The sequence below is a fragment of the Mycteria americana genome, chromosome 9 (genome assembly GCF_035582795.1).
Source record: "Mycteria americana isolate JAX WOST 10 ecotype Jacksonville Zoo and Gardens chromosome 9, USCA_MyAme_1.0, whole genome shotgun sequence".
Taxonomy (NCBI): domain Eukaryota; kingdom Metazoa; phylum Chordata; class Aves; order Ciconiiformes; family Ciconiidae; genus Mycteria; species Mycteria americana.
In genome coordinates this window covers 36984177-37006767 of record NC_134373.1, presented here as the reverse complement: position 1 = coordinate 37006767, position 22591 = coordinate 36984177, and the positions used below count along the sequence as shown (strand labels likewise).

Below are 22591 nucleotides of genomic sequence, written 5' to 3'. Positions count from 1 at the left end.
GTTTTGTTACTGTTATATTAGCGTTTTAAGTACACTGCACGATACCCTATGATCAGAACTTTGTTTCTTGTGGTGAGGAGGTATGAAAACTGACTGTGATTTACCTTCTCTGTTACTGGATCTTAATGGTTTGCAACACTGTTTTGCATGAGAAGAAAGGATTCTGTGAAAGCTATGTGGTCTTAAAGTGAAGTGCGGAATTCTCTGAGACAGAGGCGGGGGGAACTTTGCAAGGGGATTCCCACGATAAGAGATGCTGAACCAATGCAGTACAAAGTGCTGTAAAATAAACAACTGTAGGACGGGAAACGAAGAACTCTAATCGATACCGCAAGAAGGATTAGTTGGTCAAACGTGAAAATTCAGAACTGCAGTTTAAATCAGGACAGCTAACTCCTTCATCTCCTCCTGCACAAAATAAACAATCTATGGCCATAGGATTCAACAGCTGCAACCTTGATTTCTGTCATTTGAAAGTTGGCACCTGCAGCGAGCCCCAGCCTCAATACCGTAGCATTGATTTAAGCACCCAGCTGGAGGGAAACACCTGGATTGCACTGATGTTCATTCTCCCCAAATTACCAGACCTACTTTTGGTTTTAGCTAACTAATAATAACAGCAGGATTAGCAGGGGGACAGGCGACTAAACTGCTATCAGGGTAAGCACTGGGAAGCCAAGTTTGCCAGCAAGACAGAAAAAAAGTGCGCTTTGGTTCAGCTACCAACCTGAGCCGAGCACATTAGTTAGCCACCTCACGGCCCAACACATTCCCTCAGGCCATAACATGCCAGATTGCGAAGCAGGGCAAGCGAGGACCAAACCCACCCGCTGCCCAGCCTCAGAGCCGCGGCCCAGACCAGCACACCTCCGCTGCGGCGCGGCAGCTTTCGCCTCAGCATCAGGGCAGGGCCGGAGGCGCTGAGCCTCGTCAGGACGGCGGCAGTTTCGTGAAAATGACCGTTTCGGCTGCTGCTCGCCCTCTGAGGCGAGGAGGGGGCGGCAAGCAAGAGCCCCACCTGTTGCAGGGACGGAACCGACACCTCCCTCAGCCCTGAGGCGGCTGCGGGGACAGCCCGCCCCGCGCTGAGGGCAGCTCGCGCCCCCCGCCCCCCCCGGCGGCGGCACCGGCTCCCCGCGCGCACCCCGCCCGCCGTCGGGCGCAGCCCCGAGGCGGCGGCGCAGGTCTCGCGATAGGCTGACCGGCGCGGGGCAGGCGCGGCGCTCTCGCGCTGCCGCCGCCGCTCTCGCGAGAGGCAGGCGCGCGGAAGCGGCGTGGCGCGCGGGGCTGAGCCGAGCCGAACCGAGCCGGGTCGTGAGGGGCCGCGCCGGCCGCAGCAGGATGCCGAGCGCCGCCGGCTGCGGCCAGGGCCAGGACCGCCGCCCGGAGAGCGAAGAGTCGTCGGCGGCCGATGTGGGTTTCCGCAGGGAGGGGGCGGGTGCGGCGTCGAGGCTGCCTGTCCCGAGAGGGGGAAGGGGCAGGGTCCGGCCTAGCGAGGGGTTGGAGCCTTCCGAGGGGCTGGCGCTGAGGGGGCTGGCGGCAGCGTCCCCTGCGGGGTGGGGAGGCCGGGCCTGAGGCGGGGCGGGTTAGCCGGGCCCGAGGGCAGAGCTGCCTTTTGCTTTTGCCCTGCCTGCCCACCTCCCCCTTCGCCGGGCCCGGTCAGTTCGTGCTTCGCTGAAGAGCTCTGCCCCTGTCCGGTCACAAAGCGTCTCCTGAGCCCCGCTGGAGTCCTGTCTCCGCGTGGGTGGGTGGAGGAGGCCGCCCTCTGCTTGGGCGATGAGAAACAGCACAGCCCTGCCCTGTCCCCGTGCCCTTTCCCCGTTGCAGTCCCCTGCAGAAACACCTGGGTTGCTGCTGCTGCAGAAACACCTGGGCTGCAGGCCACTTCTGCAGGGGCACCGGTGGCTCCTGCTGTCCTGGCAGGTGTTTCTGTCTTGTCTGTGAAAATCACAGATCAGTACTGAAAAATTGGTAGCTACTATTTCTTAAAGAAGAAGAAGAAAAAGTATTAATAATGAGCATCAGTTCATTTTGCTATAAAGTCAGTTTTGCTTGCTGCTGAAAAGCCAAAAATGCATCAGCAGTATGGAATTCTGAGTATTGGTGGCTTCCGTAAAATTATACGTGGGCTACGATTCATCAAAAGCAGAGAAAGGGGGACCCCCCCAAGTAAAGTATTTAGAATGAACTTAGGGTCATATATTGAATAGAATAAAATAAATAAACTAAGGCTTTTTTTATTTGGAAATTAGTGGGCTTAGTTGGGAAACTAGAATTGTGATCTTTTTGATGAAAAGGCCCTATGCCCTTGTGTCTTATCTAACTGATTTGGTAATAAGTCAGTCAAGCTTGCTTTGGCTGTCACAATGACATGCGATCTGCTGGATTTCTTAGTGTGCCTAAATATTGGAAGAAATACTTAGCCATGGATCAACTTCTGTAGGACTCAGATATGTTCTCAGGAGTAGGTTCTTTACAGAGGTATTCATACTAACTTCTGTATAGCAAATAATGGTCCTAATATGTGTTTGCTGTTGGATTTTTTTTTTCTTACAGGGCACTTGTGTATCTTTAAGAGTCTGAAACACAATTTCTTGACTTTAATATTATAGCTAATTGTTTTGTATTACCTCAGTTAAATCTGTAATGGTTTTGTTAATCTTTTTGTGTATGCTTTGATGTATGTTTCTCACCTCCATTTTAGGATTATGCTAAGGAAAGATATGGAGTGTCATCAATGATACAATCCCAAGAGAAACCAGGTCAGTTAAAAAATGAAAAAAGTTTTTTAAAAAGAGCGGGGAAAAAAAGAAGTTATATACTGCATATCTACAGTACTTGTTGAGAAATCATTTACCAAACTTCTTCATTCAAATCCTGCTGCCATTCTTTCTCTTTATTTGAATACATTTGGCACTTGTGAGGCTGCATTTGGAGTGCTGTGTCCAGTTTTGGGCTCCCCAGTGCAAGGAATACACTAACATTTTGGAGCCAGTCTAATGGAGAGCTGTCAGATTGCTCAGGGGACTGGAGCACTGGATCTCTGAGGAGAGGCTGAGGGAGCTGGGCTTGTTCAGCCTGGAGAAGAGGAAGCTGTGGGGTGATCTTATTACTGTTTAAAGCTATTTAATGGGAGGATGTAGAGAAGATAAAGCCAGGGTCTTGAAGGTGTGTGGTAATTGGACAGGAGGTCATGGACACAAGTTGGAACACAGGAAATTCTGATCAGATAGGAGCAAAAAAAAAAATCATGAGTGTGGTTGGATATTGGAGCTGGGTCCAGAGAGGTTATGGAATCTTAGTCTTTGCCCTTGCCTGGACCACGCCCTACACAGCTTGTCAGTTTTTGTCTCTGTCCATCACTGCAGGCTTTTTTTTTTTTTTTTTTAATTAAATTATTATTTATAATGTACTGAGTCCTGAGATGTCAGGTTTTTTCTTTGTTTGGAGTAAGTTCTGCTATGGCTTGCTGCAGCAGCACGCTCTCTGAGTAGGATATCTATCTGCTTATGCAGCCTTCATTACTCCTGCATACGAGCATCAAATCCATTAATATTATATATTAATATTTATGGGTTTTGTCATTATTCACAGCACTGTGAATTCAGGAAATGCTCATTTTATACTATTGGGGAATTGGGATTCAGAAAGACTTGTAAGCTAGAGAACAATCTCCCAGACCAACATCCCAAGAAATACTAATCTTCATATTATTCAGTGCATGAAACAGGAACGAGGGAAGGTAATAGACTGGCTTCTTGTGACTTCTTTATAGTGAAATGTAAAAAAAGAACATCATCTGTGATTAGGTGATTTTTTTTCTCCTCTGAATGGTTGTTTTGGTTGACCTCCCTTAGGAAGGGAAATGTAGAATGTAGGGAAGAGGGGCCACAAAACCAATCATAGGTTAAAACCAACCGAAGGGGAGCAATATGTCAAGAATGTAACAGGACAAGAAAATCACTAGAGACTGTATTAACAGTCATTATTGAATAAAATACATACTAGCTGTCAAATAAAGGGAACTGAAGTTGAAATCACATTGTACGCCAGCCCAACTGCTGGCTGCTGTGGTCTCCCCCTTCCCGATGCTGGGTCTTCTGCTGATCCATTTCAACATGGCAATAATAACAACTTGTTTAGCCAGCTTAGCAAAGTGAAAGAAGTTGGCTAGAGGTCTGATGACTGCTGGAAGGGGCAGGAACAGCCATCCATATTTACGTGTAACCATGTAACAATCCATAAACTGGTGTGCAGTCGCAACCCAAAAGGTATAGTATTAAGAAAAAGTTAACTTCTCCAAGTTAGCGTCTGACTGGTTAACCTGCAATGCTGACTGTAGGCTGAAAGATTGCCCTGTTGGATCTCCTCTCCCTGCGCTCTTCTGTGATGGCATTTGGCTCACTAGAGTTTCTGCAAGCTGTGTTTCCTCTGCCAGTTTCACACCCCATAGCAAACAACTGTGTGGGAGACCCAAGCTGGCAGATTGAAGTGGTGGATCAAATCTACTCTCATGGAGAAAGTCTACTCTGCCAACTGTCTCTCAGTCAAAAGAAACACTCAAAAATACTATGGAGAAAAAAAAATACATTGAGAAGGAACATGGGGCGAAAGCTACAGGAAATTATATGAAAAAGGCTGAGTGCTGTATTTAGATCTGTTGTCCCCTTGACCCTTGATCCTCATTTAAAGAAAAAAAAATCTCAGCAAGTGTATGGACAACATGAGTAGGTTTTCCATTGGGCTTAAACTACAACCTACCACACTCCTGCTGTTCCGTTTTTCAGAAGATGGTTATCCAGAACACCAAAATTAGGTAACAATAAAAACCAAAATGCCTATAATAAAGAAGTTCAAGATCAGCCTAGTCCCTTCCTTGAGACTAATGACCTCTTATTTAAAGATCCAGTAGTTCCTGCCAGGGAGAGCTCTTATCAAAGGACTCACAGGAGGGTGAAGTCATCCTTTGGCATCAATAGTGTATATATGCTTTTCCCCAAAGTATTCTGCTTGCATTGAGCGTCTTGGAGGAACTACTGCTTGGGGCAGGGGCTGGCGGGGCAGCACAAATGCGAGTGTTCCCATCTGTCTGTACTGTATTAATTCTGTTTGTTTCTGAAGTCTGTGTGGGTACATGCCATTTCTAAGTCAGAATAATGAATTGTGGTTATGACATGTGCAGATCCACCTACTGTCTGGTAACTGGAGCCAACAAACAATACAGACAGCACAGACATGGGTCGGAGCTCAGTGGGACGTGTGCAGCACAGTTGCTTTTAGGCTTGCTGTAGTAGCTGCACTGTCCTGAGGACACTGGCTGTACATGGGAAGTTAAAAAGCTTAGAGTGATCAGAGCAAATTATTCTCCCTTTCCAAGGGACAAGCTTATTGTTCTTTTGCCATACTCATAAATTCTTGTTCCTCTGCAGGCAAATTAAAACTCTTCACATGTTCACAAAGTTGTTGCATAGATGCTCCACCCTGCTCTACTGATCTCACACACACCTGTGCCTTCATTCTTGGCCCACTTCAGTCTTTCTTCTGCTAATGTTGACTGCCCTGGCTATCTGATGTTCTCACTTCCTGTTACATCATGTCTTTAAGTCCTTCCTGCCTGCTTGAGGCTGTGATTGCTAGTAAAACTCCATTTGCCTTTCCCTTTTTCTCCCTTCAGCCCCATTACTTTCATCTCCCCTCCCTTGAAGCTGCTTTCATCTTATACTGCTTTTGGCTTTCAGGTTTTTTTATTGAACTTATCTTCTCTTTTTAAAATTTATGCAACATTGTAAAGATGCTGGCACTTCACAGAGATAGCAGAAATATTGATCATACTGTTCAAAACTCCATGATGCAAGATAAACAAACTTAGTAAACAGGCTGATGTGACAGGCAGGGAATGGGGGTCTGGGGGTGGAAAAGTGATTTTGTCTTGTATAACCCATACAGCTTTTTGGGTTTTTATCCTCTCCTCCCGTGTTTAGAAGAGGTTAGCGTTCTGAGAGAAAGATAAGGATATTTGATATGTTGAAAAGAAGAGATTGTCCTATACATGAAGGAAACAAAAAAATATAGTTTCCCCTTAACCATGGTTCAAAATGGCAATGAAGGTGAGATAGCATGAATATTGAATTGGGGCTTGAAGTATAATTTCAGACTTATGGAGTGTTTTGTTTGAACTTCATTTACAATCTTTGTTCCCTTGTCTTCACTGCAACTGTAGCACAGTTTAAAAAATCTTTTATTTTTTCATTATTTAATTGTCTGTAAGTGTTTATGTGGCAAGAAGACAGAAAATGTAAGTACAGCTTGTATTTGTGAAAGAACAAGTAGGTGGTAGTCTGAAGAGTATGGTGGGAGGACCTTAAAGGTGAGAGCAAGAAACTTCATTTTTATCATGGAACAGAGAGAAATGAACTGAAAGGAATTCCAGGTGAAATTATCTGTGAGAGTACAGAGGGAAGATTTGAGCTACAGTGTGTTGGTTGGACAAGAGAAAATGAGTGACAAAGACAAACCATTGCTTACACTAACAAATGTAAATGTTATAATGAACTACTGGCATTTTAGAAATGAGAGGAAAAGAAAACTAGATTTGGGAAGTGTTGAAGGAGGGAAACAAAGTGACATAACAGTTACTACATCTCACTCTTTTCAGTGGTGCACGCTGACATGACCAGAGGCAATGGGCACAAACAGAAACACAGGAGGTTCCCTCTCAACATCAGGAAACATTTTTTACTGTGAGGGTGACCAAGCACTGGCACAGGTTGCCCAGAGAGGTTGTGGAGTCTCCCTCCGTGGAGTTATTAAAAAACTGTCAAAACATGATCTTGGACAACTGGCTCAAGGTGACCCTGCTTGAGCAGGGGGTTGGATCAGATCACCTCCAGAGGTCCCTTCCAACCTCAGCCATGCTGTGATTCTGTGATCTACTGTTGGAAAATATGACTTTATGATGTCTCTTTCTGGATATTGTTTATTACCCTTTTTAAGAAAGGTGAAATAGTTTTTAATAATTCATACCATATACAAATTTTTGTGTTGAAAGTGTCTTGTTTAGTCTTGATGAAACATGAACCATTATGTATCCAAAAGACCTTTTAAAATATTTATCTAATGCAGATGGTTCCTGAAACACTAAGGATCTATAAAAATGGTAACACCTCATTCTGTCTTTATGCTTGTGCCTGGAAAATGTTTTAAGTTTCTAACAATACAGTTTTAAGTTGACTGAGGTAATTTTAACTGTCTGAATATCAAACTCTTAGAAATACTAAAGCTTATGGGTTGTGCTGGTTGCATGTTTCCTATAGTACTATACTGATAAAGTTCAAACATCGGAAGTTGCTGGCAAGTGATAAGTTTATTCCCCTTTTTCCCTTCCCCAGTGCATGCAGACACACACACACACATATTATTAATATATTTGAGTCAATTTCCTATCACATTCTCTGTGCACTTTCATTCTGTTCTGGTTTTGATGTGTGTCTGTGAAGAAGAAACTAGATTGTCCTGAGCATAAGCTAATAAACATTTTCAACCCCCTAAAATTGCTAGTGCAGAATAATTGGCTTGCAGGGCAAGCTGTGATTGGTATTCGGAGACAGAGGGAAGGAGTCCAGAACAGCAGATGGTAACCTGGGGTAGGCAAACTTTGGAAAAGTTCTGGCGGGAAAAATCTAAAGTGGAAGTGTCTTAGTAAATTTAACGTTATTTTGAAACAAGGGAGAAGTCTGTGGTGAAAGGTAGAGAGACTGAATTTGCTTGTGTTACATATCATCAAATCATAGAATATCTCGAATTGGAAGAGACCCATAAAGATCAATATCTCCCTTGAAGATTTTTTTTTTTCCTAATAAGCAGTGTTTTTAACCACATACGAACTGTAAATGAGTAAGTGTAGCTTTTAGCACTGTTGAGGTTCTATGCAATGCTATGTATATCCTCTAACTGATTTGTAGATACTGTAAGAAACAAAGTGTTTGAGACCATGCAAAAATACATTTGGCCAAAAATCTACAGAAAAATACAATTAAACAAGTACATTTCAACGAGTAGTGGCATGCAGCCGGCATATTGGCAGTTCATAATGGTTGTATACAATTTTTAAAGTCCTGATTTATTTAAAAATATTTTCCTTGATAATTTTTTTTTTCCTTTATTATCCAAAATCTGTCCTTTCCAAACCAAGCATTCCTATTGTCATTTAGCTTTCTTGGGTACATAGAATTTGAAGGGTTCTTTCTGATGAATTTTGGGTCCTACAATGATAGCAGTGCTTGATCAGGTTGTCAAAGAGATGCTCTCTTAAAATAAATTTTACTGATTATACACAGTAATGCTCTTGTTGCTCCAAAATGCTATTGCTTTTATCAAAATAAATCTTCTTTTAATTTCTAATGCACATTTATTTGTGGTTTCTTTCTCTTCTTTATTTTAAATAATAATTATTTTACGGTGATATTCACCTTACTTACATAGATACAGAGAATAGTCATGTCACCTCTGAGCCTTTGTTTTGCTGTGTTCAACATACCAACTTTCACGTCGCACAGTGGAGCAGGGCAGACATCCCTGAGCTAACAGAAATTCAGACTAATAAGTGCAGGTAGTACCATGCAGCACAGTGAACTCCTTTCAAAAATAGTGTAATCATGCTGGGTTCTGCCATCCATGAACTACAGTAAGTCTTGCTTTTGTTTTAGTGCAGTTTAACCCTGCTATCTAAGTCAAACAATAAGCTTGAACCAATTTAAAAATACTTGATCAAGTACAATTCACTTAAAAAGAAAATGGGATCTTGTTTGTTTTCAGTACATCTGTTATGCTGTAGATACAAAAACCAATGTTTTGGATTTATTATAAATTTTAGCAATGATAGAAGATGTCTTTGGAGTTTAAAGTGAAAAATTTTTTGCTTCGAAAAAACCAAAACCATTTTAATGGTGTTTTTTCTGTAATTCAGATAGAGTTTTGATTCGAATAAAAGACTTGACAGTGGAGAAGGCTGATGAAGTGGTTTGGGTTCGTGGCAGAATTCATACAAGCAGAGCTAAAGGTGAGATGCCTCCAGCGTTTTTATTTTTATTTCCTTATATTGTTAGTATAACCTGAATGTTTATTTTGGCTTCCTGACCTGTTAGTTATGTCTTGCATACAAGAAAACTTTGCCACCTGATTACTCAGTGTTCACTCAGTGTTCACTTTGACTGGTTATTTTCTGTTTTTTCCACCTCTCTTTTCCCAAGAGGGGAAAAGGAAATTTTGTCTTCAGCTGTGTGGAAATCGCGTATTACTATTACAGTGTAGTAAAAGTGAATTTGGGTTTTGTCATACTACTAAATAATGTGTGGACAATTGTAAATAATAGGAATTTTAAAATAGTCATTCTCCTTTGGGTGTTAACAGTTGTGAGATAAAACAGTTACAGGTTTCTACTGTAAAATGTACTTTTATTATAAATATATCAGTTGTCAGGCCATATTTATTCTGCTGCGTATGAATATTTTCACTATACCTTTTCTTCAACAGGAAACAAAAATCTGTATTAAAATTTCAGAATTTTTACTTTCAGTTACCAGTATCTGATTATGTCAATTTGAACTTAAAATAAGAAACATTGTCTTTCTTTAACGAGACAAAGGGAAAATCCTTTTATAGGTTCTCAGTAGTGTGGGCTGTCATACTTGGCTGTCTGATAGCCATATTTCTTCCCTGGAATCAGAAGTTCTCTCTGGAGATCAGTTTGCCATATGCAAACTTAAGTAGGCTTTGGCCTTTTCAGTTGTCATCAGATGCTGACAACTGTTGTACTGGTTTTGGTTATGTTTGGCAACTCTGTAGTGAGATATAAATACCTTGTCTTCCCAAGAGTTGAAAGAAAAGAGCGTAAAGAAACTAACTTCACGAATGAAACTTAACAGTAGTCTTAGAATTGGGAATAATGCAAATTAGGGGTGAGATTCCAGTGCAGAATATTGTTGCAGATACCAGATTCATTTTTGGTTTTGAGGCTTCATTTTCTTAAAAAATGTCCCTCTTAATAATGAGTGTCTGTACTGCAGTCAGTTAAAATAAGGAACTGCATGTAAATATATACATATAATGCACATTTTAATTTGGATTAGAATCTTTACATTTAGAGAGTCCTCTGCAATTTCCTCAATAGTTCTGTAGTGTAGTCTTACTTGGAAGTCTCTCTTTGCTATGTGTAGAAATTGTCAACCCCAAAAGCTGTGAAAGCCTTGGTCATTACAACTTGAAGTTGTTCAGACAGGAGACACTATCTAATTTACATGTTACTGTCAGTATACAAATAAGGGTATCCTTATGGCTTTTTCTTTTGCAATTGCAAAAGGAGTTCAGACTATGGACAGAATTTAGTATATTAAAGACAGGTGTATATGCAGACCTTTAAACAACATAAAGTTCAATGGTTGTTTATTATTGTCTCTGTATTGCATTTATATACGATACCTTGCATGATATATGCATTTACTTCAATCAGAGTAACATATGTAATATGGCAATATTAACTTACAAGAAGCTTTCACCTTTGTCATCCTTCACCTTTGACCTCAGCAAAGACTATTGTTTTTCATGAAATAACTGCTTATTTTCAAAACTCTGACACAACCTGAAGAATGAAAGCAAAAGGAGTTCATTATGGGCATGAAGTGTTCTCAATTTATTGATTGTGCTTCTTGTTGCCTCTTGGTCTGACAACACAGAACAATTCTGACATTCAGGGAATGCTGCTAGGGAATGTCATATGCTTGTTTACTTAAGCTTTGGGGGAAAGAATCTTACAAGAAAAGCAAATGTTTAAGAGTAAAAAGTAATATTAGCCTTTCCCACACACATCGTGGTGCTACTCCTACCGTTATGGAAAGGAAAGTCTTGCAGGAAACAGGAAAATCTTACACAAAAATAGCTTTAGTTTTTCTCAGAAGCTTGAATTTGACTCCTAAATAACCAACATATCCTTTATTTAACCCTGTCTAGTTCTGACCAATAAACCAAAAAAAAACCAAAAAATGTGAACAACTGCAGAATCCAGCTGTCTCATATAGCAAGCCACTCATGCAGTCTGATGGAAATTAACTGAAGGATGTGTGAAGAATGGGGTGTTGGAAATTTCTGTGGGTTGTACTAAAATTAAAGTGCTTGGTGCCCTGCGGTTTTTATCATAGATTGAATAAATGTTATTTCTGGCCTTATTTTAAAGCCAGCCTAAGCTACTGATCACGTTTATCATTGAAAAGCAGCTGGGAAATCAGTCCAGGTTCTGCCAGGCACTTGCACAGTATGGGACTTGCACAGTATGTTAGACCTGAACTTGCTTTTGGTTTATGAATGCAAAGGTTTATAAAACATCAAAATGGTATGTCTGAAAATAAGACTACCACCCAGAGCAATTTAAATACTGGACCAAATTTTATAATAAACCATATAAAGTTTTCTCTTTGCTGGCAGATGTCTGTAACTAGCAATGTATTAATTTATATGACCAAACATTTTTTACTCTTTATACAAATTCCTTCCTTGCATCCTTTTCTCTCATAAAGTCTTGTGTCATTTGGTACTTACATCCAAGAAAGGAGATGGATTCCTCTTTGGTTTTATGTGCTTACTTTTGACAAGATTCTCTGTGTGGTGTCTTCTCTTATTTGTTCAGTGACTGAAAGTTCCTTGCATTAGGCTGTCAGACCTTTTTAACCAAATCTCTTTTGAAACTTTTTATCTTTTTAGGCATTCTTTTGGGACACAGTATTGGTTTGTTTTATGGAAACTTAGAGTAGTTTACTGTTGAATGTGAGTAAAGTTGGTCTTATACTTTTCACTTAAATACCATGTAAATATTTTGAAACACATGGAGAACATCCCATAATCCCATTTTTTTTCTCACTCTAATGCTTCCTTTTTTCTGTCTCTTGATCTGGAAAGGCATCTAATAATGAACTAGGTTTGATTATGGCTTGTCTTTCTGATACTTTACTTTGCATGCCTTCAGCTCTTGGGAAAAGTTCTGTTTCCTCCTACAATGTTTGTAACTGTGATATTTTAACTATTCCTATCAGTGAGGTTTGTTTGATCACTTATCTTCTGTGTGATTAGAAATGGTTATATTTTACAAAACATCCTCTTTCCTCATGAAAACAACTACTGTTACTCATGACAAAAAGATTTGAGTCCTTTTATAATGCAGATATTGATCAGACTTCTAGTGTTTGGGATTAAGCACAACTGCCAAACTTTTGCTTCTGCTTAATATGATAGCAGGTTTATTTCACTATCTTCTCCTTAAATATTTACTAGTTGAGTGACATTGTAGCTGTCTTCAGCTGTGTATTTTTTGTTTGAACATCTAATACATCATTGCTGAAACGTCAGTCATATTTTGCTAAATTATTTGTGACTGAAATCATGGCAACAAATAATATTTTCTAGGAAATACTGTATCAAACCACATTGTAAGTAAGAAATATTGAGATGTCAAAGATGTGAGATGCACCTAGCTTATCCAGAGAAACTTAGCATATTGTGTCCTATGGAAAAATTGTACTTCGTTTGTTCACTTGCTGGATCTGAAACACAGGCATGTATACCACTGAAGGCTCTATTTAATTTCTGAAGCCTGTACTTTTCTAATTTAAATCTGTGCCTTAATGTTTGCCTGCAAGAAATACATACATCCATACCGTATTAGCTTCTTTACTTAGATATTGCAGCCTTTGGAATACAGAAATAGTTGTACTCTGTTTTCTGAAAATATGGAATTAATTTTGTTGCATTTCTGAAATCACAATCATAGGACAAGGTTAGTTATTTCCAATAATGTTAATTTTTAATAATATTTTTTACTAGTTTTATATGTTTGCCTTTATTTCCATCAGATTGTGTCAAAGGTTCTGCATTTACCTTCTGATACTGTTTAAATTATCTGCAGCTATGTGTCAGGAATAGTAATCTACATAATTACAAATGAAAACTGCAACTGGCTTTTTTGTGTCAGTATTCAAGTTAGATATATGTTGATTTTAATGTTTTATAGTCTAAGTCAACAATAACTGGGAAATAGCTATCTATAACAAAGCTTCTGGCTTCTTCCTATTCTCACCATTTTAATGGGAATGTTATAATGTTATGAGTCAGAACTTGGAATTAAAATGGTATTGATGCATTTTATCAGATACTAGTACAACAATGAAGTTTTTGTTGTTAATTTCTCTCTCTGAGGAATAAGCATTTAAAATCACCATATTTCCTTAAATCTAAGTTAAGGAGTAAATGGTTATTAGAGATGTGAGGAGAAATATGAAATTATTGTAACTGTCAGCTAAACAGATTAGAAGGAGCTTTGTTGACTTGGAAATACCCATTTTAAAAGTCAACAAAGTGCATTATGTTCTTTGTAAATTATTATTAATTCCTATTAACTTCTTTTTCCCTAAGCTGTTCGTGAATAAATTGCTCTTACAGGGATTTTTACTTGGGTCTTTTAGGTTCTTGTCATTCACCGGAATCAATACTCCTTTTGTTCCCCTTCATTCTGAATGTGTGGTGTATTATAGAATGAACATTGTTGGTTTAGTCCCTGTGGTGCGAAATCAAGCCTATTTCTCTCAGAGCAGCTTTGTAAAGTGAACTCTACAGCTTTAATTTGAGAAGATGAGGAAAAACTTCTTTTAAAGTAATGTAGACCTTTAAAGTAGTTGTGAGTAAACTACTGAGTAGTGAGTAAAGTAGTTGTGAGCAAAGCAACAAGGAAAAGTATGATTTACTTCTTGCAGTTGAAGAACAGTATTTTAGAAGTTATGATTTCTAGTTTTTGTTTTGTCTAGATATTCTTTATCTTGGAAGGCTTATTGTTATTTTTAGAAAATGTTCATTCACATGTTTATAGATGTAAGGCAGAATTATTTGATTTATCTCAGTGTTTGGTGTGTGTGTACACATGCAGAGTGGACTAGTTTGATGTAGCTATTGGGGGAGGGGACGACACGGGATGGTGAGGGAGAGAGACACACCCACCCTTAAAAGCTTAGCTTAATATTAAAGTAGTAAAGCATTTTTTCTCATTCACAAAGACCTCGAGTAACTTGTCCTTAATACACCTGTGTTGTTTTTCTTTGTATTCAGGGAAGCAGTGTTTCTTAGTCCTGCGTCAGCAGCAGTTTAATATCCAGGCTCTTGTGGCTGTGGGACAGCATGCAAGCAAGCAGATGGTAAAGTTTGCTGCCAAGTAAGTAAGCAATTATATCCTGTTGTCAGAGTAAACAATGGTGGGAACCAGGACTCCCAGGGGTTGGGACCATTTTCACACATTAACATCAATGCTTCGTTTGTTTTAAAATGTAGTTATTTAAATTGTCAGCTCACTATTGCGTTGAATACATTACACTGACAAAAGATAAAATAGAGAACAGGCTTGAAATTCATTCTGAACTGCTGAAGCAGCATTCTCTCTCCATAGACAACCTACATTTACTTTCAAGCTGGCTAACAAAAAGTCTGGCAAGCTGAGCTTAGTGGGACACTTCATTTTGTGTGTGGTATTTGTGTGTGTCTGCACATGTTCAGGGTTTTTCTTCTACGAGATGTGCAGTGTAGTAATACGTTTTCTAGCTAGAACTGATGTGAAGAAGTTCCATGTTACAAGTGGCTTAGTGAGTTAAGGAAATTAAGAGTAGCTTCTGTGCACTGACTTAATCTTATTTACACCTTATTTTTGGCACTAGAATGTTTAATGAGGGATTTAAGTTACTTTTAAAAATATTTGGGGGGGGTAGTAAGTTAGACTTGCCAATTAAACAAGTGTTTGTTGCAGCAATTTAAATTCAGTTATTTGGTTTGTTTTGTTCTTAAAGATAAAAAATTACCTTCCCCTGCTACTTACTTCAGGATTGTGCTTTCAGGTTGTCCAGTACTAAATATGTTTGCATGACAAAGGTGTTTTTATAGTAGAGCTTTTAATCATGTATATCTACTTGTTCACAAATAGAAATGTGGATCAATTCGGTGCAATAATATGTTTAACATGTGGCACTTGAGTTGCTTCTGTGTAGTTCTTGGCACTACTCTCATGCCTGGGAAGGGAGCCCCCACTAATTAGCTGCAAAAGTGCTACAGCCTTCAACCTTCAATATGTCAGGGAGAGGAGGGATTCATTATAGCATAGGCTTCCAGAAGCCAAGTTAAGAAGGTTAGGATAATGCTTCTGCTGATGAGGTTCAAGGCAACGGGAAAACAGAACCAGCAGTGTTTGTTGTTTGGCGGTGCTTAGTGTTGGCAGTGCCAGTGTGAAGCATGCTGTTTACAGGTGTTTATGAGCCAAAGTGAAGTGTTCTGTTTCTTCATGAAATAGTTTGTTCTCTCCAGCGCTTAGAATCTTTGAAAAGAAGTGTATAATCTACTTGTTCCCCAATTCATCTCCCTCTAACCTACCAACAGTCTGCCTGTACTCTCTTGACGAACTTGCGCTACAGAACAGTGAAACAACTCTTACAGTTGTGATGCTCACTCTCCTATTCTCCAGTTCTCTCCAACATCTCTGTTTTTCAGTTTTCTTCATGGTTCTTTCCTCTACAACTGAATTTCTTATGCTTCATGTGTGGCAGAGCTCAGTGGTTAGGAGGTCATGAGAGGGAAGCTGGTCCTTACTCTTTTCTTCCATGTGCTGACTCTGCCACTTGTAAGCCTTCCATGACTTTTTTTGTTTTGATTCACTGGTCTTTTTTAGGTTAGTGATAGACCTAAACTAAGTCATGGAGGTCCAGAGCTAACAAGGAGTGGTAAATGGTGGAAGAGGGTATCTGGAAAGAGTAGAGGGCAAAGCTCCTTTCTCTACTGGCAGCAGTGAGCTGTTAAATCAGATGGAACCTCATCCTTAGGTTCTCTCCAACTCCCTGTCATCTCCCCACTTTTCTTGATGTGGCAGACCTACTCAGATTTCCTCTGAGTGGCCAGACTCACGATGTTTGTACTGTGTTTTGACTGTTCATTCTGCTCCTTTTTGTGGTAGCGTTTGCTAGCTAAATCCTGATACTTCAGTCTCTCAAATCTACAGCATGCATGCTTTACTCATTATTTGTGCTTCTGAAATGCTTACATGCTTGTCATCATGTTCTTTGAATGATAGAACTTTGTCTGCTACAGCCTTCTGGTTTTTGTTTTGGGGGTTTGCTCTTGTTTTTTTAACGCCATTAGTGTAATCATCTTCTCATGATCCCTTCCCACCAACAAACCTATTTTCTTAATATCCTGCCATGCTCTCATTTTTTCCAGTGTTTTATCTTCTACAATTTTGTCTGATATCCCCATTGCAGCTGCCTCTTGTCCTTCAGAGGCTGCTGCTGTTCCCTGACTTCTCAGTGCCGTTGTGGTCACTGTGTCAGTAACACCTGAAGCACAGCAACAGTACGTGCCTTGTCTTCAGTCACTTTCCTGCTAGTTTTCACCTGCTGTGGAATGATGCCATTATTACTAGCAGATGAGGCTGGTCTTAAGTGTCTAAAAATAACTATACTGTTTCTCTGCCTTTCTCAGTGTCTTTTTTCATCATCTCCTCTTGTTTCCTCCACATTAAATGAGGAAATACACATTTATTGAAGAAAACATTTAACTTAAATACCTTACATTTCAATTAAATTTTTAAACTAAACTTTTTCACTGGTAGTACATAAACTTCATTTTTCATGTGCTACTTTCTCATATTTTGATACTGAGTCCAAAACTTTCTTTAAAATAGTTTGTGAAATTCTGGATCTTGAATTTTTAATATGAACTGATTAAATCATGAGCTTTTTTTTTACAAATTTTCATAAATAATAGACAAACCAGTTCCTCTTTTAGATATTGGCACATGGAAACCAAGAACTTTCATAACCTTCTGTGGTCTAGCAACACTCATATACTAATTATCTCCATTATCGTAAGAATGTGAGTTCTTTTTAGTGAAAGATACTTAATACTGGTTCAACTCAGTTTTACAAAGAAATTTCTGTGCGTTTAACTGTGAAAAATTTCTAGTTGAACTTTCAAAACACACATAGCCAACAACATAGAGCCAGTCGAGATACTGGATTGGCAGCTGTGGAGTTCTTCTTATGTCTTTCATCAGAAAAAAAAAAAAAATCAGCGTAATCCTGCAAGGGATGCTGTATAAGAGAAAGACTTAATTGTCTCTTTCAGCCAGCAGAGGTGCCAAGTGGTGTAATTAGTAATTTATCAACCTACTTTTTTTTCCATAAAGTATTGGGTGTGGTCGGTTTTGGTTTTCTTTCTCTTTTTTTTGTATCAGCATTGAGCCTTCCCCCCCCCCCCCCCCCCGCTACCATAGCGACGTGATACGATATAGCAGTTGGGAGAGGTGGTTAACAGATTCTAATTTAGCTGCCCAAACAACGTGCCCTCGCTCAGGTAGTGACTTGATGGCTGTTGTAGTTTAACCCCAGCTGGCAACTAAGCACCACCCAGCCGCTTGCTCACTCCCCTCCGCCCAGTGGGATGGGGGAGAGAATTAGAAGAGTAAAAGTGAGAAAACTCGTGGGTTGAGATAAAGACAGTTTAATAGGTAAAGCAAAAGCCATGCACACAAGCAAAGCAAAGCAAGGAATTCATTCACTGCTTCCCATTGGCAGGCAGGTGCTCAGCCATCTCCAGGAAAGCAGGGCTCCATCACACGTAACAGTGACTTGGGAAGACAAACGCCATCACTCTGAACGTCCCCCCCTTCCTTCTTCTTCCCCAGCTTTATATACTGAGCATGACGCCATATGGTATGGAATAGCCCTTTGGGCAGTTCGGATCAGCTATCTTGGCTGTGTCCCCTCCCAGTTTCTTGTGCACCTGGCAGAGCATGGGAAGCTGAAAAGTCCTTGACTAGTGTAAGCATTACTTAGCAACAACTAAAACATCAGTGTGTTATCAACATTATTCTCATGCTAAATCCAAAACACAGCACTATACCAGCTACTAGGAAGAAAATTAACTCTATCCCAGCCAAAACCAGGACAATGGCTCTTTATAGTAGGCTAGAGAATGAAAATCCAGAAAAGAGATAAAAATTAAAAAAACCCAAAACCATGGGTTAACCTGTATGAAAATACTTCACAATATAGAAAAATAGACATAAGTTCATCAGCTAGATAAATTGGTAATACCAGGAAAACTGCTGGATATTGCAGAAATATTTTCTTTATCCATTTCTGTTTAATTTTTATATCAGTGATCTGGAAGAAAATGTCAAATCGCAGCTGTTAAGTTTGCTGGTGACACAGAAATTGGAGTGGTAAACTAGGGGCTAGGAGTATATAGTAAACAGGGTTCATTTAGAATAATGACTTCAATGCTCTTCAGTGTGAATTTGTACCTTTGTGATCATTAGTTCAGATTTTGTGTATGTTCAGGATTAATATGTAGGAAAGGAAGTGATGAGAAATGTGAAATCATGATAGATAACTGACTTAACAGGAGTCCATGCAGTTTTCTTACCTACTATGCTAGGAGATCTGAGTTTTGAAAAAGAGGAATAAAATGCCATTAATGTAATGCATGCCAGTCATTAGACCATTTCTGGAATATTTTGTCCGCTTTTGTTGTCTTTGTGTCTGAATATATGTCAAATTGGAAAAGGTTGATGGTGAAGCTGCAAGATGAAATGATATGCAGTTGGGCAAATCTGCCTTCCTGTGAGACTAAAGAAAACTCTTTATTCTACCCAAGAGAAATTAGTAAGTAATGTAAATCCCAGTCTGATGGTACTTATGCAAGAAGATTTTCTGCCAATGGAAGATTCTTTACTTTGCAGATACAAAGGTATGACAAGATGCAATGAACAGATGCTGAAGCTAGGTAGATTCGGAAGGGAGATAAAGTGGAATTTTTTTCAGCGATAATGATTAAAAATGTGTAGTGGATTTTGTTACTTAAAATCTTTAAAAGAAGATAGGCTTTTTTTTTCCCCAGAAAATATCCAGGTTCATCCAGGTGTTAGAATGTTGATACAGGAAACAGATTATTATATTTTTAGAATGAAGATAATAAGAATAGATGTTTACCTGGTCTTCATGTGTACAATGTCAGTTAACTCCCCTTTCAGAGAGCTTAATGGATACTTACTGTATTTGTGCAGACAGTATTACAGTTGCTCTTACTGAGTTGAGTATAAAATGTTTATACTTTCAACTGTTTACAAAGTGAACTCATTTTTTCAAAGTAAACTCTATTGCCTTCAGCTTTCACTGACATTCAGATAAAAGATCATTGATTATTATGTTTTATGACAATTATTTAATATTTCTAGATTTAATAATGTATTAATGTAATAATTTGTGCAGTCTGCTTACAGAAAACAGCATTGAAGAAAAAACAAGAAAGTGTCTGAACAAGTATAGATGCTTCCATTAAGTAAAACATTTTCTGTTTAAAGTCTATAAATAACCAAGTTTCTTCCAATCCTTCAGACTTTTGATCAAGAAAATGTTGATTGTGATTCACTTAGGGAGGCCCGCAAGGGGTTCAGCTTGCAACATGAAGCTGTTGATGAAAGATGTTGTCATACAGACTGCAATAATGCAATCCTGTGGTTAAAAGAGAAAGTCTTGGCTAATAGACATGCAGATGATTAAGAGGGACATAAGGCATCTAGTAGACATTTTAGTAATTATAGTCTTGATTTTTTGGAAGGAATATTACATATAAAGAAGCAGTTTGCTATACAGAGGAATTTTTTAGCATTGGACTTTATGAATCTATTACTAAAATAGCTTCTTTGAGTATTAAACAATACAAAGATGTCATCTGTCTTGTCTTAATGCATCATGCATCCTAATTTAGTTTCTAGTCCTTTGTAATATTAATTACAGTTAGAAATATTGTTGTTTTTAATGGAAATGGTGATAGCTTTGGCATGCTTTTCTGCTACTTGTTCACTTTTTCTGGTTTGTTTGGGTTTTTTTTATTACCCAGGGGAATTTTACCAAAAAATCACCTAGATGACTTAGTGCTGCTGCTGCAGAGGTAACTTTGCTGTAGTTACCAGCATTTAATTAAAGCATCTTGTTTCTTGTTGTAACTTGAACTGAAATTACCATTTCAGTAACATTCTTGGAATTACCTGTTGGGATCAAAGCAGCACCTTCTAGGTTTCTGTAATTTAAATTTGATGCATTATGTTAGGGACTTCAGATTTTTCCAGCACTAGATCTTGCTGAGCATGGTTCAAACAGAACTCAAAACATGAGTTTTTACTTTCATATCAGATTAGATATGTAGTCTGAATGAACAAATGCATATTTTCTAATTATCAAATTAAATTTTAGAGTAGATGATGAACGTTTGTAAATACAAAGATGGTCATATGCAGTAGAAAACTTGGTAGTACTTTTGTGTGCCCAGGCATTTATATGCATATTTGGATACAGGGATCTACATAGGTAGGAACTGAGTTGAAATAAATCTTAAAATTATGGCAAATTTAATGGCTAAGGGATGTTACAGTTTTAAAGTGTGTTCCAGACCAAGAAACATGCCGTTTTAATTGAAACTCCACTTTAGAGAGAGAGAGGAAAAAACCCACATTTAATCACAAGTGCCAAGTTTGAAAGTTGTGTTATGCAAGTTTGCAAAGCAATATTACAGTTACAATGATGTAAAAGTCAGTGTCTTCCTGGATTTTAAACTGATACCATTCTGCATGTCTTGAATTCCATGCATGTTCTGATCAAAGCTCTGTAATGACTTCACTAACACCAGTTCTCAGCCATGGGATCAGTAATCTGATTATGAATCCATCATACAACACGTTTACATTTAACTATTATTTTCTTTTTCACTGTGCAGAGAATTTGCTTCAATAAGTTTAAAACATTATTTTTATTTGCAATTATTAGAGAGAGGGCTTTTATTCAGCAGATTAGAAACTTATATTTTCAATTAAGACACTGCTATTGGTGTCATTAGTAGTGTTTTCTGGTCATTTGCCAGAATGTTGACATGAAAAAGGAACGGGGAAAAATAGAGGAGAACTGTTTAGGGGAAAAAAAGTTAGCACAAGAGTAAAACTTTTATTCTTTTTAAACATTCACTTATTTAAAAAGCAAAGGGAATTCATAGTTACGCCATAGTTATGCCTAAAATAGTTTTTAGCATTATATATTCTCTGTGCGTTTCTAATCATCATGTTCTCTTGCATCCAAAGCATTGTATTGCTGCCTCAGTCTTTTTAGGGAGTTTTAAACAGAATAATTTTGTAATAGGGTGTACTTCTAAGCACTTAGTGTCATTTCTTCTTTTCTGTCTTGAATTTGTTGCCTCTGCTTAAATAATGGAGATGAATGGAGGCTCACCCTTAACTAAATGAATTTGGATTTAAAGCCTACTGTCAACCTCTGCTTTGTACAAATTTAGTCATTTGTTCACTATACTGATTTGAGCAACTGCAGCTCTTTTAAAGTGTAAATGTACCAGAAAAACATACTATTCACAAATTTTATGCAGTATGTGGAATTACCTAATGGTTAAGCAAATCAAGCATATGAAGCACCATGGTCTGTATAACTTTTAGAGCAGCTGCCAATGAGTTCTATCACCTGAAAGTATTACCATCAAAGAAATAGTGTAATCAACTAAAATGCTCAAATTTGGCTTTTTTCAGTTACTTGTAATTTACTTATAGTGATGCTGTTAGGTTTTGAGAATTTTGATGCTTGAATTTTCCACTGTTACTTGTAATACCATCAGATTTTTCAAAACTTAGATAATTTTTATTCAAAAATTCTGTTGGATAACTTAAATTTAAACTCAGCTTTATAACATTAAAAAGTTTGTCCCAGGTTAGACGAAAGATCCATCTAGCTTTTTTTAGGGCTGATATGGATGCTTCAGGAATAGTAGAAAGCAGGGCAAGCAAGCAGTCATAGTTGGCAACACTTGGTAACACTTGGCAACGCTTCTATCTCAGCTGCTTCTGGATCGTGCCACTCGGGCTTTATCAGAGAAGAGAGCTAAGTGTCCCTCATCAGCTAAAAAGATAGCTGGCTGACTAGAGAGCTCTGGCTCGAACTCAGGAAAAAGAGGAGAGTCTATGACCTCTGGAAAAAGGGGCAGGCAACTCAGGAGGACTACAAAGGTGTAGCAAGGCTGTGCAGGGAGAAAATTAGAAGGGCCAAAGCTGAGCTAGAGCTCAATCTGGCTGCTGCTGTAAAAGACAACAAAAAACACTTCTTCAAATACATTAGCAGCAAAAGGAGAGCTAAGGAGAATCTCCAGCCCCTCGTAGATGGGGGAGGGAACACAGTGATCAAGGATGAGGAAAAGGCTGAGGTACTTAATGCCTTCTTTGCCTCAGTCTTTAATAGCAGGGCCAATTGTTCTCTGGGTACCCAGCCCCTGGAGTTGGAAGATAGGGATGGGGACCAGAATGGAGCCCCCATAATCCAGGGGGAAATGGTGAGTGACCTGCTGCACCACTTAGACACTCACAAGTCTATGGGGCCTGATGAGATCCACCCAAGAGTACTGAAGGAACTGGCAGAAGTGCTCACCAAGCCCCTTTCCATCATTTACCAGCAGTCCTGGCTAACTGGGG

At 39.0% G+C, this 22591-nt stretch overlaps 1 protein-coding gene and 1 long non-coding RNA gene across 2 annotated transcripts in view; one reads left to right on the top strand and one right to left on the bottom strand.

Annotated features, from left to right (window-relative positions):
• LOC142414355 (uncharacterized) overlaps window positions 1-1203 on the bottom strand; it is a 41991-nt gene extending 40788 nt beyond the window's left edge. The window contains exon 1 of the long non-coding RNA XR_012777034.1: window positions 868-1203. This is a non-coding gene — a long non-coding RNA (uncharacterized LOC142414355). The remainder of the gene's footprint in view (window positions 1-867) is intronic.
• Window positions 1204-1241: 38 nt separating this feature from the next.
• Window positions 1242-22591, top strand: part of DARS1 (aspartyl-tRNA synthetase 1) — a 44394-nt gene continuing 23044 nt past the window's right edge. The window contains exons 1-4 of the mRNA XM_075511484.1: window positions 1242-1413; window positions 2705-2762; window positions 8966-9058; window positions 14143-14245. Of these exons, the coding sequence (XP_075367599.1) occupies window positions 1342-1413; window positions 2705-2762; window positions 8966-9058; window positions 14143-14245 (326 nt within the window). The 5' untranslated portion in view covers window positions 1242-1341. The remainder of the gene's footprint in view (window positions 1414-2704; window positions 2763-8965; window positions 9059-14142; window positions 14246-22591) is intronic.